The 18406-nt window shown below is 32.2% G+C and overlaps 2 protein-coding genes across 3 annotated transcripts in view; both read right to left on the minus strand.

The window, feature by feature from the left end:
- Positions 1 to 228: 228 nt before the first annotated feature.
- On the minus strand, positions 229 to 2660 carry Chrac-16 (chromatin accessibility complex protein 1). Its single transcript, XM_085947376.1, has 2 exons — positions 2511 to 2660; positions 229 to 1139 (listed from the first exon to the last, which is right to left on the minus strand). Exons 1-2 carry the CDS (start codon positions 2652 to 2654, stop codon positions 822 to 824), a joined length of 462 nt encoding a protein of 153 aa, XP_085803502.1. The 5' UTR covers positions 2655 to 2660; the 3' UTR covers positions 229 to 821.
- Positions 2661 to 5018: 2358 nt separating this feature from the next.
- The window catches only part of LOC147072593 (arginine kinase 1), a 107980-nt gene continuing 94592 nt past the window's right edge, over positions 5019 to 18406 (minus strand). The window contains exons 1-3 of one of the 2 annotated variants that reach the window (XM_085947000.1): positions 10020 to 10064; positions 6792 to 6973; positions 5019 to 6419 (exon numbers count right to left, since the gene is read on the minus strand). In XM_085947000.1, the coding sequence (XP_085803126.1) occupies positions 5518 to 6419; positions 6792 to 6957 (1068 nt within the window). In that variant the 5' untranslated portion in view covers positions 6958 to 6973; positions 10020 to 10064 and the 3' untranslated portion in view covers positions 5019 to 5517. Of the gene's footprint in view, positions 6420 to 6791; positions 6974 to 10019; positions 10065 to 18406 lie in introns of those variants that run through there. The other variant, XM_085947001.1, reaches the window with a different exon arrangement.

Below are 18406 nucleotides of genomic sequence, written 5' to 3' on the forward strand. Positions count from 1 at the left end.
CATAGGGAAAGCCAGGAATCTTAAACCATTCAAGAATATCTGCCTCACTAAACAACTGGTTGTGTCAAGTGATTTACTGTTTGATATGTAGTTAATAAATTTAATTTATCAATATGTATAATTTAATACATAAGTACCTACTTGATTTTGATTATAAATAAAACCGTAAGTTATGAGTAAAAAGTTCTCAATAAAAACTATTTTCATGAAATACCCGTTTTAATTTTTACCACATTTTGTATGTGTGTACTATAATCCGCCGCTTTCACTAATTGGACACTTGTCTGGTTTTTGGGGTGGCGGATTACTGAGAGAGTAGGTACTGTACTACAAAACCTCGATTATCCGGATCAAGGGGTCCACCTACAAATGATTTTTTCAACATTTTTTGATCACCCACCCAATGTCAGAAAATCTTTTACTAACTGCATAAGTTATATGCACGTTTTCTAACCCCCCCTCTAAAAACAAAATCGTTGAATGATCGATTTCAGTATGTGCTCATGGAATATTTTATTCTTAGCAAAAATGAGTAATAGGTACATTTTTTGATTTTATGATTTTCAACAACCCTCTAATACGCATTGTAACCAATTATCACATGAAAGACATTAGAATATAAGACGTCATATTTAGTTGAGATAATAATAAATTAGGCTAATTGAAAACATGATAAAAAAATCAATCAAAACACGACAATCAAAAATTCAGATGATCGAGGTTCAACTGTAATGTTACTTAGAGATGCGTAAACATCAAAATGTTTTGCATATAAAATGAAAAACGGTGTTAAATTGTTATAGTACATTATTGTATTTACACTACTTTTTAGAAGTTCCATTTTGTGTTGGCTTTTCATCTTCCTCATCATCATCATCACTTTCTTCTTCTTCCCCGCTCTCTTCCTCTTCCTCTTCTCCGCTGCTGTCGGACTCGTCGCTCTCTGAATTGTCCCCGCGAGCAGCTTTCTTCGCCATCAGCTCCTTGAACTGTCGTACTGTGATCTTGCATGGCATTATTTCTCGAAGGAAATCAAGTGTGTCGTCACTTTGCACCACATTCGCTAAATGTTTGTATTCTAAGGTCTTGGCTTGTGAACGGTTGTAGGCAGATTTTGCAAGATCCACTACAAATAATTCCTGAAATAATTAAAAATGTTACTATTTTATTACAGAAAATCAAGTAAGTATAAAAGAAACACTGTCGAATTTGGTTATTACGAAGAAGATGGACCGACTGAATTTGCTCGTTATAAGCGTTACTTGTTATATCAGAGAATATGTATTTTTAAATGAGCGGTCACATAACACAAAAAGTCACAATTCAAACAAAAGTACACAATTAGAATTTTTCCCCGAAACAAGCATGGCATTCATAAACTACAAAAGAAGTTGTTTATTGTAATGAACACTGGTAGGTACCTAGTGACTTCACAAACCTTGGATTTTTTACAGGCAATTTCAACCATACGTGTATACTTTTTCAATATTGTCGGCGAAAACACCAAGGTAGGTACTTAGACACTTAACTAGTGTCATAAACGTAATCCGATTCCGGTGGCATCACAAGATATGAAAAGATATCATAAGATAAGAGAATGACAACGAATGTTTCCTCGTTACATCCGAGATCTCGCTATATCCGTGATCGTAATAACCGAGGTCGACTGTATTTTATTATACACTATTAAATTATCATAAAAATGTCTCAAACTATAAGTTTCATATTTTAATATTTTTCCGCTAAGGCGCCTGACATATTCACCTCAACTCGCCAAGCCATACTGTGCAGTGCGCCGTGTTAAATAGAATCCAGCAAAACTATTGTGATTTTAATCATGGTTTTTAAAAATGGTTAAATAAACATAATAATTTAACAATAAAAAATCTAACACCTCTAAGAGGTACTTGGGGCATTGTCTCTTGATTAGAAGCTCTCTGCTCGCCCACCCCCGAACTCTGCAGACTGCCAAACATAGCTGATGTGTCACAACTAAACAATTCTTTTCTTCCACATTAAAAACCAATATCTATATAAATTAACCATGTTATAAATACATTTGCATCTAAAAACTGAGACCATACTGATACGCTGACTGACACTATGTTTTTATATAATTTATCACTTGGTAAGTATATAAAAATCGTCAGATATCCTTGATAAAGTCTTGTAAAATGGTCGTAAGACTAAATTTCTTTGGACAATGTGCCTGATAAAGGGGGCAAAGTGTGAACACCGATGAAGTGAAGTAACCAAGCGAAGGATTCACTGGAAAACTATTGATGAAAGAATTAATCAAAATTACAAAGCAGACACAAAAACGACATGAAGTACTAAAGTACTAAAACCTAATTCTTAAATATACCAAAATCTGAGTATATTTGAACGGTATTTAAGTTCACAATCAACTCCTATTTTACGTTACAATATTATGACCAAATGAAATGTTGACAAAGAATAGGTTATATTATTATCGTTTCAAGCGAATCGAATAACAATTTAACACTGACCGTAACCTTAGTGACCAGAAATAAGGGATCTTGTCCAACAGCATCAACATCGGGAGAGCTTTTCATAATAGTTTTTACTCTTGATACCGGTAAATGCAGATCTTTGACTTTCGGCGACGAAACATGTTTATCCGTACCCGCCATTTTCCAAAAGTCAAAATTATTTATGAAAGGCATAGAGAATTGAGCATCTTTTATCATAGATTAGGACGATTGAAAAAAAATCATAAACATTAAAAAATCATATTGAATAAATATTATGATATCCTATATAAAGTTCGTATCATTGAACCTGAACTGAACGAATCAAATGGCACCGTTGGATTTATTTGATTTGGAACCGTTTGGTAGAATGTCCACGGAAACGCTTTTCTGACAACTAATTAGTGTTGCCAGTACTTAAAATTAATTCATAATATATTAGTCTCTAAAACAGAAACATATTTGAAACGTCAACTTGTTATGAAATTCTAACCTCCTATCGTGGTCTACAATGATACAAATTTAACAAACTGTCGTATTCATTCATTTTAAATATACAAAATATAAAGAATACTTCATAAATAGGTAGCCATTTAGTTAATTTATAAGATTTATAGTTATGACGAGTTTTTAAAAATTACTTTTGATTAGAGCTTTTCATAATTATTGACCACTTGTTCATGTCGACAGTATGATATTGTGACTTAGACGACAATCGAACATATTAAATTCGTTAGGTAATATAAAGATCATTCCGGGTTGATTTAACACAGTTTGTAGTTTAGAATCTCCGTTACAAAATATAAATAAAATGAAAATAAATTCTTTGTCTGACATAATAATTATAGTAATGATATTAAATCGAACTTGCATAGAAAATAGTGCTGGATTTTGAGATAATAACACCAAAAGCGGCGTCTTGTTCGCGTATGGTTACTTATAAATAATAGGTATTGATTATTAATCTATAATACATATAATTCAAGTGAACTCCTATGGTGTAAATATCTAACATATTAATAGGAACACCTCACGATATATAAATGCCGAATAATGCTTATCAACACTTTGACAGATTGCCATTAGTCTATGGATCGTCCGAATTGGTTTGACGTTTCATGTCAAACCATTTCTTATGGTCCGAGAACGGTTTGATTTTCAATGATACACTGAACCAAACGTCAAATCTCAAACCATTTCCGGTCAACTACAATTTGTATGTATATTGTCTATGGTTTAATTTGATTTGTTTCGTTCATGTTGAAAGAAACGAACCTATAAACACATAAAATAAATTCCACCAGAGTGACATAATATCGATGGACATAATTCCATATCCATTGTACAGATGTCTAATTGCAGCCATAAACTATTTTTTATGAATGCTAATCACAATATTATCGCTAGATGGCAATGTAATCCACAACAGCGGCTTGGATATATGGTGAAATGATAAATAAGCTTCTGGAAAAGCTCGCTTGAGTAAACTCATTTATCGGAAAATGTGAGAAATGATTTACATAATAAAAATTTGGACAAAGGTGTTATATTGCATGTATTTCTGCAACATTTTTAATGATTACCTTTATGTTCTTTATTCAATTCCATTATTTATATAATTCACTTGGTATGCACACGTCATATCGGGTATATGTACCTGATAAAGTCTCGTAAAATACTCACAAAATTAATAATTGTGTTGGGAAATGTGCCTGTTGAAAGGGACAGAAGGTGATCACCAATAAGGTGGAATCTACCAAGCGAAGGAATTCGCTGGAAAATCGATAGCATCTACTTGCAGAGGATAGAGAAAGTTGAAGAATGCTGATCCAGAGTTCCACAGTGTCTGTTCCGGAATGATCACCATCCTCAGTCACGAGAGTTTTGAGAAGAAGCGTTTCTTTTTCATTCTTGTCGTTGTTCGATAATTAATTAATATATTTTATTATAAAATATCTCAAAATAATGTCTGAATCTCACATGTTTTTTACTAGGTATTGCAATAATTTTAATAGTAATGTTACCATAATACCTTTCGCATTCGTAACCATAATATGATTATATAGGTGTGTAATTTTGTGTAATTTATATTATTTTCTTTTGGTATCGTGGGTGTATTGAATTCATGTGTGTTATAGGTACCTGTTTATGAGCGACAAAAATCTTGATTATACAAAAAAAATGCTTCAATTAGTAAAATAATTATTGGTAGAGATATATCTATTAAGTGCCTACCTTCTATTTGGATAAACTTATTATTGGTAAAATATAATCAATTTAACTAGGTACTTTTATCCAAAAATTAATGGTAAAACCTGTGATTGTAGCTAAGTCTGTAACATAACACTCATAGTTTTTATTTCGATATGACATGTTTAGTGTTGTTAAATAATATAATTTTGTAGCTAAAGATGTATAGCATACGTTTTGATTCGAATAAACATAAGTACTTATATTGTATTGTGTAGGTTCCCAATAAGTGTATGTACAAATAACAGAGATAGTCAACGGGAAATAAAAATACAATTTTGATTTTATTAATAATGTCTTTATTTTTTTACCCTTGTGGTATTTTTAATATCATGATGGTAACAGATGACATGAGTTTCCACATCATATAGTCAAATATGATTCATTGTGCAGTTCTCCATAACTCGACTGTCCTCACAGAAGACAAGTAACGACTAGAAAGCCCGATCGTCTAGCGAAAATATACAATTTTGGATTCCGGCGGCGATCGGTCGCCGGACCGGATCTACTCAAGCGCTAACAACCAAGCCAGGCTGGGTAAAATTAATTTAGTAACACAATATTATAATAAAAACTAATTTAACGTAAGTATATTAATAGAAGATAAATTAAAATAATTTACACGATAAATGATCCGTAACGCGCCCTGCCGACGATGGTAGACGCGGGATGGAGATGGAGTAGATGGCGGAGAACCGATGTGAGTCGGCAGAAATGAAAACGGTACGTAACGTCGCTGGTATGTTGGTATGTGTCAGTGGGGTGATGTGATGATTTACATCTCCTTTTCAATCTTGATGAGCTCGGCGATTCCGTCGTGCATCTCCTTGACGGCATCGTACTCCGTGAGTCCCATGCGCCTCTTGTTTGAGATGTCATAGACTCCGCCCTCGGCTTCGGTGTGCTCTCCTCGGGTTCCCCTAACCTGGAGACTGTACTTGGCGGCGACTTCCTCGAGCTTGGCCATGTTGGAGGCGAGCTTGGGGACCTTGATGTGCACGGACGCGCGGACGGTCGTTCCCAAGTTGGTGGGGCAGAAGGTCAGGAATCCGAGCCTATCATTGTGGGAGAAAGGCACGCGCTTCTCGATGTCGTTGACGGCTGTCACGAGACGGCGGTACACCTGTCCCAGGTCACCGCCCATCTGCATGGAGATGAGACGGAGATGATCTTCTTCGTTGCACCATACGAGGAAGGTCTTGGCGTCGTTGTGGTAGATACCGCGTCCGCTGGGCCAGAATCGGCAAGCGTTGGCGGCCTGCAGGAAACGATCTCCCTCCTTGAAGAGGAAGTGGTCATCGATGAGCTGCTGCTGTACCTCCTTGGACATTCCGGTCAAGGGGTGGAATTTACCCTTGAGCTCTCCTTCCAAGCCGGACAGGGTGGTGGACACCTTTCCTTCCATCTCCTTGTACTGTTCCTCGGTGAGGCAGGGGTTGAAGGGGTATCCCTCCATGGAGCGACCGCAACGGACGCGGGTGGAGACGACGTACTCGCCGGCGGGGTCGAGATTGCCAAGGGTGTCTACATCTCCCCAGTTCTTTGGGGGGTGCTTGTCGGTCTTCTTGAATCCCGCATGGTAATCTTCGATGATGGGGTCGAAGAGGTCGGCGAAGGTGGTGTATGACTCTGCGTCGGGAGCATAGATGCCGACACCGGAGTCGTGGTTCTCAAGACCTGGAAATACATCAAACAATTCGTTTACATTATAATATAATATTTTTCTTGTGTGAAAAATAAGGGTGAAGGTAAAAGTAATTTTACCACAGGTAACTAACTAACTTGAATTATCATTATTGATAGCAAGAAATTATGAATTTCGTGTGTATTACATACTTATTATAAAATTAATATTATTATCGTAATTACGCGTAGGTTATAATATACCTACCTACCTATCACAATGATAATAATGTTAATCATTCAAATCGATTTCAATTAATGTAGGTATGTATTTTATGTGAGAGATTACAACATCATTTTGATAATAATTCACTGAATAGGTACGTTTGTTCAACTAAAGAAAAACAATTGGGAATACTATCTTACCAGATTGGATGACATCCAGGAGAGTTGATCCGAAGGATGTCTTCTTGTTCTTAAGGCTATCGAAAATCTCCTTGGTGAGGAATTTCTTCAGCAGCGACTTGGAGTTGGACGCCGCGAGCTTGGCATAGCCAGACTCGAGTTTTTCAAGAACTGCAGCATCAACCATTGTGTTTGATTTATTCCTATAAAAATAATAAACATCTCTTATGAAAAATATTGAGACGCAGACGACAATAATGGACGTTAAAATGCATACGAAACGCGACATTTGGTTTATGTTTATAGATTTTCTTTCTCAATAAATACGGATAAAATAATATTTACGCTGAGCCATTGGTCATCGGTTTAGACGCCCCGTTTTGCAAGCGGTGGCAGGTTCCTTTTGAACACATCTTTAAAGATTTTTCAAAAAAAAAAAAATAGCACTAGAGATTTGAAAAACAAAACGTAAGGTAGACTGTGTTTCTTTCGCGAACGACAATATACTATTTTGGAACACAATAATATTTCAAAAATCTTTTATTCGATAATTGAAATTTTATGGCTAATGCGTGTTACTATTCGAAAATTTCTTTATGATTAAATATTACCATAGTTCCTGTATAAAAAATATAAAAAAATAAATAAATATTTAATTCGCATACCTATTGTTAATAAAAATAAATGAAGCAAAAATTATTACCTATGCAATTTCTATAAGCATGCATATTATTTTTTTCTATAAAGCCGGTATAGGTATTATATTATTATTAAAACTTCAGCTGATAATGCAAAGTCTTAATGAAAGTAATTACAAATTATAGTTGCCATATTTATTGTCAATTTTTTTTCTCTTGCCATTTCGCATTATCATTATTTAATATATTTTTTAAATGTATTTTTCTAATTAATCTTCGTGAAATACTACTCTACCCGTAAGATATAATAATTTAATCGAAATGTTACAAGGACCTCTTCTAAATTATGGCATCGAAAGATCTCAGTGAGGTATGCATACATAATAATTATATTATTACTCTAAGATTACGTCATTATTTGCATCTCCCAAACCACGTGAGGGAAATTATTTCGCCGGGTAGCAATACGATGCGCGTCGCGACGGCGTCTGAAACTAAGTAGGTATTTACTTCATTTCTACCTATATTTTGATAATCTTATTGATAATAAAACTTTCACATATCTATCTAAAATTTTCCATTAGGATAGATAATATTTCGAAGATACTAAATAATAATGTATGGAAGTTACAAAATTATATGTATAAAGTAGATTCAAAGATTTGCAATATGAATAAACGAAAATGAGATACGTCTACCACTAAAGCTTTCAAAGCAAGCTAGGCAAGCAATATTTGCAGATAATATATTAGATAAATAATAGTATTTTCGAACCGAATTTTGAGGGTTTACTAAGAAACAGGGTGGCGGAAAGCCCCCCTTTTAGTGGATGTTTTAAAATAGATTATTTCAAGAATGGCGGGCTTATAGCAAAGCAACAAGAATAGCTAAACAGCCGGCGCCGGCCTTTGACAAGCCGGCATAATTACTACCAAAGGCTTGACGATAATACGAATCAAAATCTCTACTACATCACAGCGACTCTGCTACTTTTTGAGGTGCCACGGGGCTCACCTAGAGAGGAAAACCATGGAGTCAGATACACACCCTTCAGTCGCGCCCTCCACCGGCTTACACTCTTTATCTTTTGAAGCACACCCGCCCATTGTAAATAAATAATAATAATGTTAATAACAACTACACTACAAAACAAATTAGTAAAAGAATATCACTACATATACACTAGGGGGGTTTGTTTTCTGTTATTTTTGTTTGTTTGAATGTCACACGGCTGGGAATGAAGAGGGACCGATTGTTTGTATGTAGGGGTGGCGTAGAGGAATCGCGGACGGGATCGCAGACAGGTTGGGGGCTCAGGGGGTGGGTTTATGGGACGGGGGTTGATGTGCACGCAACCCGATCGATGACACGCACACTCCTCGCAGATAAATGAATCGGAATCCTTGGCGGCACAATTTGAATCCTGGAGTTGGCGCCAACGCGAACTCCTCTAGACAATATTCCCGCGCTAATGTCAATACTACACTACAATGTTGTTACTATCTCACAGACACTTGCAAAATTTGAGATTGCAGAAGAGGTTATCGGCTTTCGGAAGTATATTTATCAAATTAATTCATATAAACTATTTTATTTACAAATTAATTGTAACTATCTATTCACTTATGAAATTTAAAATCACTGAATCAAAGCAAAAAAAAAAAAAAATTTTTTTAAAAGGCTTGCAGCATGATCGAGATATTTTTATAATAATCGAAAAATTCTATAAGATCGACTTTATATACAAATGATATAATTTTGTAATCTTATGGAGTTATCAATGCATTGAATTGATTAAAAAAACAGAAAATGATTGAGATTGCTGCAACGATGCACGTTCAAAGAGATTCACGAAAGATAATAAAATAATAATTGTATGTGAGTGAAGAACATTACTGATTAAGCACGTCATCTCTTGTTTGACTTGGAGATATCAAGGCTTAACTTTTCAAATCTGTAAAAATTTTCTTCGGTGAGCAAACAATTATAAAGAAAATACGAAAAGATAAAGTTGTCTCGTGTTCTGATTTATGCGAAAATAATTATTTAATTTGCATATCATTCGCGGCCTTATGTTTGACGAAAAAACAGTCGAATTATTATTAAAGACAGTGTATCAAAGTCGATTGTGTCGAGAAAAAAGTGAAAAATATTTAATTTCATATAATATAATATAAGAGTTGAGTCGGTAAGTGTTATTATTAACAGTATAGTTAAAAATTTAGTCGATTTTTTTTCTTACTATGGGAAATTTGCAGCTCTGAACTATTATAGTGAAGGCCGGTATTGCGTAACGGCTGTGAAGCCGAGAGCATTTCCGGAAAACTCGAAGAATTAAATCGATTTAAGTAACCAGACGATTTTAATTATTCATTTTAACTCGGGAAATTCACTAAATGATCACTATTGTAATATTCTAATGCGCTTTCACTTTATTTCACTCGAAGATTTAAAAAAAATAATGGCCGATTAGTTTAACGTTGAAAATTTGTCGGAAAAATCGCGGAAAATTATTAATTATTTTTGTTTTTATTTGTTCGATTGAATTTTCAATTATTATTAAGGTTTAGCCGTTGGGAGGAAAATTTTCAAGTTTTTCCGGATAGCTTACCTTGTGCTGCTAGCGACTCTCCAAGCTAATGCTGAAGTGTGGAATGATCGTAAATGCAACGGCCCTCTGCTCTGTGAGGGTCCGTCCCCCCACCCCGACACCTCTAGAGCATGCGCAAACCCTAATTTAGCCCTCCCACCTCTTTCTTCTGCTTCCCACCACCGTGCCGGGCCCAGGCCCGACGAGGTTACCGCACACAAATCCTTCCGAAAGACTCTCGCGACCATTTTTCCCGCCATTGGAGTTGTCTTTTCTTGCCGGCGAAATCGAGTTTAATCCTCAGGAAGACGAGTGACGTTCACCGTCGATTTAACTTGACGGTTTGCACGATATAGTCGCTGGAATTGCAAAAGTTCTTTTTAGTGAAAATAAAATAGAGGACAGGAATAAAGCTCTAATACGCACGGAGTAACTCACATTTACAGCCATACAACGTAACGCCGTGTTCCCGTGTGTATATTATAAGATTATTAATTAATGGTCGTTTATCCATTAAATACAGTTTGCCAGAGTAGGACCAATATTTTCTTGTTTAATCAATATTCACATCTGTCTTTTTAGTTCAGGACAACAGAGTCGCTAACGTATGTACCTACATAGGTAGCAATCGATGGTGATACAGTCGGTGATTGTTATGAGTAAAAATATACAATCGAATCTAACTTTCGAAACAGTTGGCGCCGTTTAATTAAATAAAATATTGAAAACATTTTTTTTTAATTATTATCATTTTTATAGGTAAATCAGTAGGTAGGTATTTTTTTCATAAAATAATCTGTGTAATAAATGTACCTATAGGTTTTATCTATGGATTGTTCAACGTTAGGAGGTCGGATGCAAGTTTCCTTGTCTATTAATATTATTATGTTCTTGATTTGAAAATAAAATTAATGTTAAATTCTTCCCGCGTGTTTCTGGCGAGTGCAGTGAGCCCGAGGCGCATTTCGCAGTATATTGTAATACGAAATGCAGTTTTGTCCTTGAACTTAATTTGCACGCAAGCCGTCAGCACCGACGTAGGCACAGGACGCGATGTGACCAAACGATTATGTATTCGAAAAAACTCAATAAAATAAATATTGAATACAATGCCATTCCAGCGTTACAAGCAAACTTGAAATTTTCATTTGTATTGTGTAAACCAGAACGAACTAGCATCATGACATTATTTCAAAGTATTTAATAAAAATACGAGGGCGATCGAAATCACCAAGTTTAACCAAATGAGTAGCAAAAATAAGCCCGTAGTAAACTTTTCCTGGATGCTTTCATAATAGTCCCGCGTAAACCACTAGAACTTCGAAATAAATAATTAATTTTATTATTTTTATTTGTCTGTGCGACTGTCTTCCTTAGTAATATATAAAATAATATATAAAATAATAATAATAATAAATAATAAAAATAATACATAAAACTAATATATAAAATAGGTAAATATGACAATGATAATAATATACATTTATTTTTTGTTTATACGAAAAAAGGAGATAACTCAAAAACAACGACAAGAATCAACCACTTACGTTCCTACTAAATCTAATGATATAGGTATTAAGTCCCTTCTCATATAAATTAATTTTAAAAGATGGTTTGTATTATAACTAAATTTCGTATTTTTATTTGTTTCGTCTTCCTTTTGTTGGCAGTAATTAAGTATTTGGTACACATTAAACTTCTTGCATAATTAATAAAAGTGTTCAAACGTTTGTAAAAAGTTAAAAATATTACTCCACAGTTAATTAAAGAATCGTTAATTATCGCTCTGATTCAAGTAAATCCTCATACAAAATTATTTTCGTTCCTAAAGATGTGTTTTGTTTATGATTATTTTAGCTGTTTCAAAATTAAATTTTCTAAATCGTCGTTGTATGTATAATAGTGAGTTTATTTACAAATACACCGGGAAACTTCACATTCCTTGTATTATTATAGTTTTGTGGTTTCTGCGTTTGAAAAATTATCAGACAACTTTCTATTTATCATTCATTGGAAATACCAGCGATATTATGGCTTCTACTTGTAAACACATTTTTAATCACAAAAACATTATATTCTTTTAAGTTTCATGCAAACGTTTCCAGTAGCCATTTTCCCTTAAGGCATTCGCTTCATCAGAAAATTTAAATACGTAACTATCACACCTGCAAATTTTTCACATTTTAACAATCTGTAGGTTTTAAGTACAAATCAACATTGTAGTACAACTATATTACTGTATTTTCACACTCAGTGTCTTGTCGCATAGCAATACGAACAAATAAAGCATGAAACGAATTAGTACTACGCACCTAAGTTAATTTGTAAATGCATATGAACAAAATGAGATTAAAGTAATTTAATATTTTTTTTTTATGTAGATTCCACTTTTTTTATATAATTATGTTATTCTGGGCCGGTTTCGTCTGCTTCAAATGGAAATTGTCAATTAGTACTAAATAGTGTGTTTTATTTAATTATTAATGCAATGCACTTGGAATTGACAATTATTAATGCAATCCACTTGGAATTGACAATTAACGCCACAAAAAATAATAGAATTAACTAAAAGTTTGTTGAGTTAGTTTATATCGTAGGTTAAGCTCGAAATTAGTGAGCGTCTGGGGCCCCTGCTGAACGTTACAATAAGCAAAGTATATTCCAATAAGTTTGATTTTATTATTATTATTAGTATAATATCTGCATGTTTTTACAGAAAGCGTCAAATCTTTTTAATCAAATATTTCTTTTAAAAAATGTGTGTTTTCAATGATAAGCCTAGAATAATAAATTATAACTTATTTATTACTGATAAAAAATAATTGCATCTAAGTAATCCTTACGATATCTATCAGACTGTCTTTATATTGGTAATATACTTTTATATGTAGCCAATTATAAATCTTATGGATTAGTAGCCGAATCATCGTTTTTGCATCCGTCAGTGGTGAGTTCAAATATGGCGTCTATGAAATTCTTCTTTTGTTGTTATTTAAATGTGCTTAGATCTAGAATAGGGGTAAAAGTGAAATTTTTAAAAGTTATGAAGGCTATAAAAATAAATGTAAAATCCATTCATTTAAATTAAAAAAACAACCGTAACATATTCGAAATTGCGCATGTGAAAGTGACAAAGATACTGCTATGTTTTAAAACAAATTATTTGTAAACAGGGATTTTTTATCTTTAAAATCTTGAAAACAAAGTTTATAAATTGCTTGGACTCCAAAGACAGCATACAAGTTACACAAATTACGTTATATTATATGGTATTATCAAAATATAAAACAAAACATGGCGTAGAGCTATTTTCAATTAAATGATTTAGTTTTCCAATCCATTTATAAATTGCTTATGTGTGCTATTCTCATTTCATATGTAGATTTTTGAGCATTTTTAGTATAATTCTTGTCGTTGGGGAAAATTTGTTTTTCATTTTATCGGCACCTTTTTGTTTAGTTTGAAGACTGAAGGTTAGGGGAAGGAGGTAAATCTTGAGCATGACCTAATGGTCAACTTCCGTTTCCTATAAAAATATTAATTATCTTCCGCCCGCGGAATATAGTCAAACAAAGTATAATAATTTGTTTTGAAAATTTATTTTATATAATGAACGCTTCCTAAAATAATTCAAAATCGAATATCTTATTGTAACACGTGCACGCTATCAATACATTAATATTTCTCAAAAATGTTTTCTAATTATGTATTTATTAACTCAAAATAAAGATATTATTCTAGTTTCCGTGGTCTCAAACACAATTACACAATATCTAAAAATAATGTTCGTATGATTTACCAGCTGATTCTTTCGGATTCTTCCAAACTTTTCCGTAATAGATACTACAAAATTACTCGTTATAATATCAATGTGCACGAGTAATAATAGTGTAATAATAGTGTATGTACTAATAATAGTGTAATAATAGTGTATGTACTAATAATAGTGTAATAATAGTGTATGTACTAATAATAGTGTAATAATAGTGTATGTACTAATAATAGTGTAATAATAGTGTATGTACTAATAATAGTGTAATAATAGTGTATGTACTAATAATAGTGTAATAATAGTGTATGTACTAATAATAGTGTAATAATAGTGTATGTACTAATAATAGTGTAATAATAGTGTATGTACTAATAATAGTGTAATAATAGTGTATGTACTAATAATAGTGTAATAATAGTGTATGTACTAATAATAGTGTAATAATAGTGTATGTACTAATAATAGTGTAATAATAGTGTATGTACTAATAATAGTGTAATAATAGTGTATGTACTAATAATAGTGTAATAATAGTGTATGTACTAATAATAGTGTAATAATAGTGTATGTACTAATAATAGTGTAATAATAGTGTATGTACTAATAATAGTGTAATAATAGTGTATGTACTAATAATAGTGTAATAATAGTGTATGTACTAATAATAGTGTAATAATAGTGTATGTACTAATAATAGTGTAATAATAGTGTATGTACTAATAATAGTGTAATAATAGTGTATGTACTAATAATAGTGTAATAATAGTGTATGTACTAATAATAGTGTAATAATAGTGTATGTACTAATAATAGTGTAATAATAGTGTATGTACTAATAATAGTGTAATAATAGTGTATGTACTAATAATAGTGTAATAATAGTGTATGTACTAATAATAGTGTAATAATAGTGTATGTACTAATAATAGTGTAATAATAGTGTATGTACTAATAATAGTGTAATAATAGTGTATGTACTAATAATAGTGTAATAATAGTGTATGTACTAATAATAGTGTAATAATAGTGTATGTACTAATAATAGTGTAATAATAGTGTATGTACTAATAATAGTGTAATAATAGTGTATGTACTAATAATAGTGTAATAATAGTGTATGTACTAATAATAGTGTAATAATAGTGTATGTACTAATAATAGTGTAATAATAGTGTATGTACTAATAATAGTGTAATAATAGTGTATGTACTAAGAAAGACCAATCTGATTAAAAATCATAGATTGGGACAAATCTTTGTGACAAAAGTTTAAATATTCTGTATACGTATCACAGTAACCTTGATTGTCAGAGTAATGGTGTGCGGATTCCCATCGTGGGTTGGTAAAACTGTATATTTAATCCAGTGAAAGGACATATTATTAAATTGTGTACATAGCCAACGACCATTCATCGTAATAAAATACCTGTTAATATAATAACCACTTTGTGGAATCTCATATTACGTACGTTTTAGGAGTGAACAGAGTAATTTATTTAATTTTAGTTTGACATAGGTAGCCATATCCTTTCCTAGAAAATATACTGGGTACCTACAAACATAAGAATATTTTTTTCTAGTGTGTATGTTGTTGATGTGTTACAAAAAATAACGTAGTCAGTAGTAAATAAGTGTCATATTATTATATTTTGGATACACAAAATAATACAATTATCATACAATAAATTCGTATGTGTTCATTATTATACTCACTTAATGAACTGATATATTTTATAATTCGAAGGACTGTTTAAAATAAAATATAATATTTAATATTTTGACAGTTGAAAAACATACATATTATTTTTTATCTGTAGACGTAATATGTTTGTGTAATATTATTTTAAAATTAACGTTTATTCTTTTGCTGTATATCATTAACGAAATACGAAGAATCATGACAGAAAAGATAATCGAAGAGATCGTTCATCTGTAAATATTTACTTTAAAATCACGCTAAAAATAGCATCTTTTTAACGTAGGTTTGTAATGTAGACCCAAACAAAAATGCTGCTTGTGGTTAATTCAAGGGGTGAATTTATAATTTAGTAAAGTTTACATTTCTTATTTTATTATAATATATATTATATACCAGAAATTTTTAGGGTTGCGATTCTATTTTATAATAAACTAATAATCTGATATCTACCCGTAAAATTTGGTTAAATGGTAATTTTTAATTCGATGGAGAAAACACATATGATTTTTTTTCTCTCAATTTGTCTATGTTACACGTGAATTTTTCAATGATTATATTTTTAACGTTACTATTTTTTTCAATCTGACAATCATATTAACGTGGGTTAATGGTTAAAATAATGAAAAAAGTCTTCTTCCCCAAAAATGGAGCCTTAACAAATTATAAAAGTGTAGTAAAAAATAATCTCTTGTCAACTAATTTTCATACAAACTGTGAAGAGATAGATGAGCGATTCGTTTATAAAAAAATCACTTATAACGAGAACTTGCTTGAGAGATTATCAAAGGAAAACAACAGAAATCTCCATCTGGCATATCACAGCCAATAATTTAGTCAGTTTTTGACCTACAAAAATTGCCAACATATCGCGAAGTAGGTATATGTTGGAAACCCGTGATATAAATCGTAAGAAAAACGTTTTATAATGTAAATAGATATTATAATGCCATTAAGCCCTAATAATTCTAAATTTATTATGTTCACATATTATTGATTTAAACCGGAACATAATATTATAAATATTATGATTGGAAGCCACGACTCATTCACAAGAAATCCATCACGATAAAAGTAATTATTTCATAATAATACTATAATTGATATGCATACACAAACATAAATACCTGATAGTGACTAATTACAGTGGTGATTAATGCAAGAGTTAGTTTTTATTTTCAAATAATTGTTTTTTAATTTATTTTAACCTGTCAAACAAGGAAACATTTACGTGCAATATTACGCACATCTAACATAATAATATTTTGCCCCGAAACAATAATTTTAAGAACGTACGTAGGTAATATTTTGAAACTGTTTTTAATTTTATTTTGCCTCAAGCAATGGCACTTTTGTCATAACCGTGATAATAATCTTCATTAAACTTCGCAACGATATGAGTGAAACGGCAAATAATTTTCAACTATAGGTGCGACGAAATTTTGGACTTGCTGGCAATTGGAGAGCGAACGTCGAGCTGTGAACACGTCAATTTGTTTCGTGATGGCGACGGGGGTATTAATTCTTAAATCGTGTAAAGATGACTAAAAAACGTTACCCATTTACTTGAAAAAGAAAACATGTCAATGAATATATTATTATTGTTACTTTTTTTTAACCATGTCCGATCCTAATAGGATCATATGGGCCTCTACACAGTAGAGGTTTGTATTAACAGATTTTGTATTTTACGAGAAATGGATGTCAGCCACTTGCTCAACCTATTAAGTCCATACCCCCCGACTCACACACAAATTGAAAAACAATATGTGTACTTGCCAGACCCAGGATTCGAACCTGGGACCCACAGCGTGATAGTCCAACGCCTAAGCCGCGCGGCCACCGTGGGTGTTATGTTACTAATAGAACAATAAACAGAATAAATGGACGCATGTTGGATTTATATGACAAATTATATTTCGTTCGGCACGCGTCATTTGCACAATCCGCGCATCGCCTAGCCACGATCTTTTTAGACCATGCCTCAACTGAGGTATAGCCTTAATCAAATACCAGCAATATTTGTTAATCATTTCAAATAATTAATTTCAAAACACAGTCAACTAATTTTATAGGTATTATACCTAAGTAGGTATTTTTAAAGAAAACGAGAGGCTCTGGGCAACCAGTATTATAACTCGCCCTCTGTCAAAATTCAAAACTATGAAATCAAAAATATTTGTGAATGAATATTATTCAATTAGATATAAGCTTTTAACGATTTCCCACTACCAAATTTTGTGATTATTTCGGAATAATTGAAAGTACCTACACACAATCTCGTCTGTATAATTTAGTCAATATTGACTAATAATTATTGTTTATGAGTATTTATGAGAATTTAGTCTTAATTTCTGTTTCATATAAAATAAATTTAAATCTTTTAAATGTGAATAGGTGTATGCCTATTACAAAAAGGTACAATCTACTATAATAGGGGCAACGTTACGTCATTTTTTATACAATATTTCGCTTCTAGAACATTTTAGTGTGAAGAAATTGGTAACTATAAAAAATATATTTATTTGTGTTAGCAGCATTGTTTGCCAATTCTACCTTTGGTTACTTATATATGCACTGCCAGTGACTTAGAATGCTATAGTCTTTCATTTTTAATCCCAAATAATATGAAAATTCGTTAGATACACACCTACTTTATTTATTATTTTCGATTATCTTATACAGAAAAATGCAACAAAAATCTTGACAAAATTATAATATATATTTACTCAATTAGATTAGACGCTTAGAACATTAGATACTATGAAATATATACTCTCAAATAGCGGTGGTATTAGGTACGTGGAGGTCTGAGGCGCTAACAAGTTTGGAGGCCTCCTGTGAAATTTTTCGTCACAGGGTATTGCGATAAGTAATTACCTATAACACAATTATGTTGATAGGACTATTTATTTATGCTACGGTTTTTTTTCAAAACTAA

This window comes from Rhyacophila brunnea, unplaced genomic scaffold (assembly GCF_057557595.1).
Source record: "Rhyacophila brunnea isolate RB1 unplaced genomic scaffold, BYU_Rbru_1.0 scaffold_2, whole genome shotgun sequence".
In the NCBI taxonomy this organism is placed as follows: domain Eukaryota; kingdom Metazoa; phylum Arthropoda; class Insecta; order Trichoptera; family Rhyacophilidae; genus Rhyacophila; species Rhyacophila brunnea.

Coding starts and splice junctions, on each gene's coding strand:
- Chrac-16 (XM_085947376.1), bottom strand. CDS start 2,654: ATGGCGGGTACGGATAAACATGTTTCGTCGCCGAAAGTCAAAGATCTG. Junction 1,140..2,510: donor TTCTGGTCACTAAGGTTACG/GTCAGTGTTAAA, acceptor TAATTATTTCAG/GAATTATTTGTAGTGGATCT.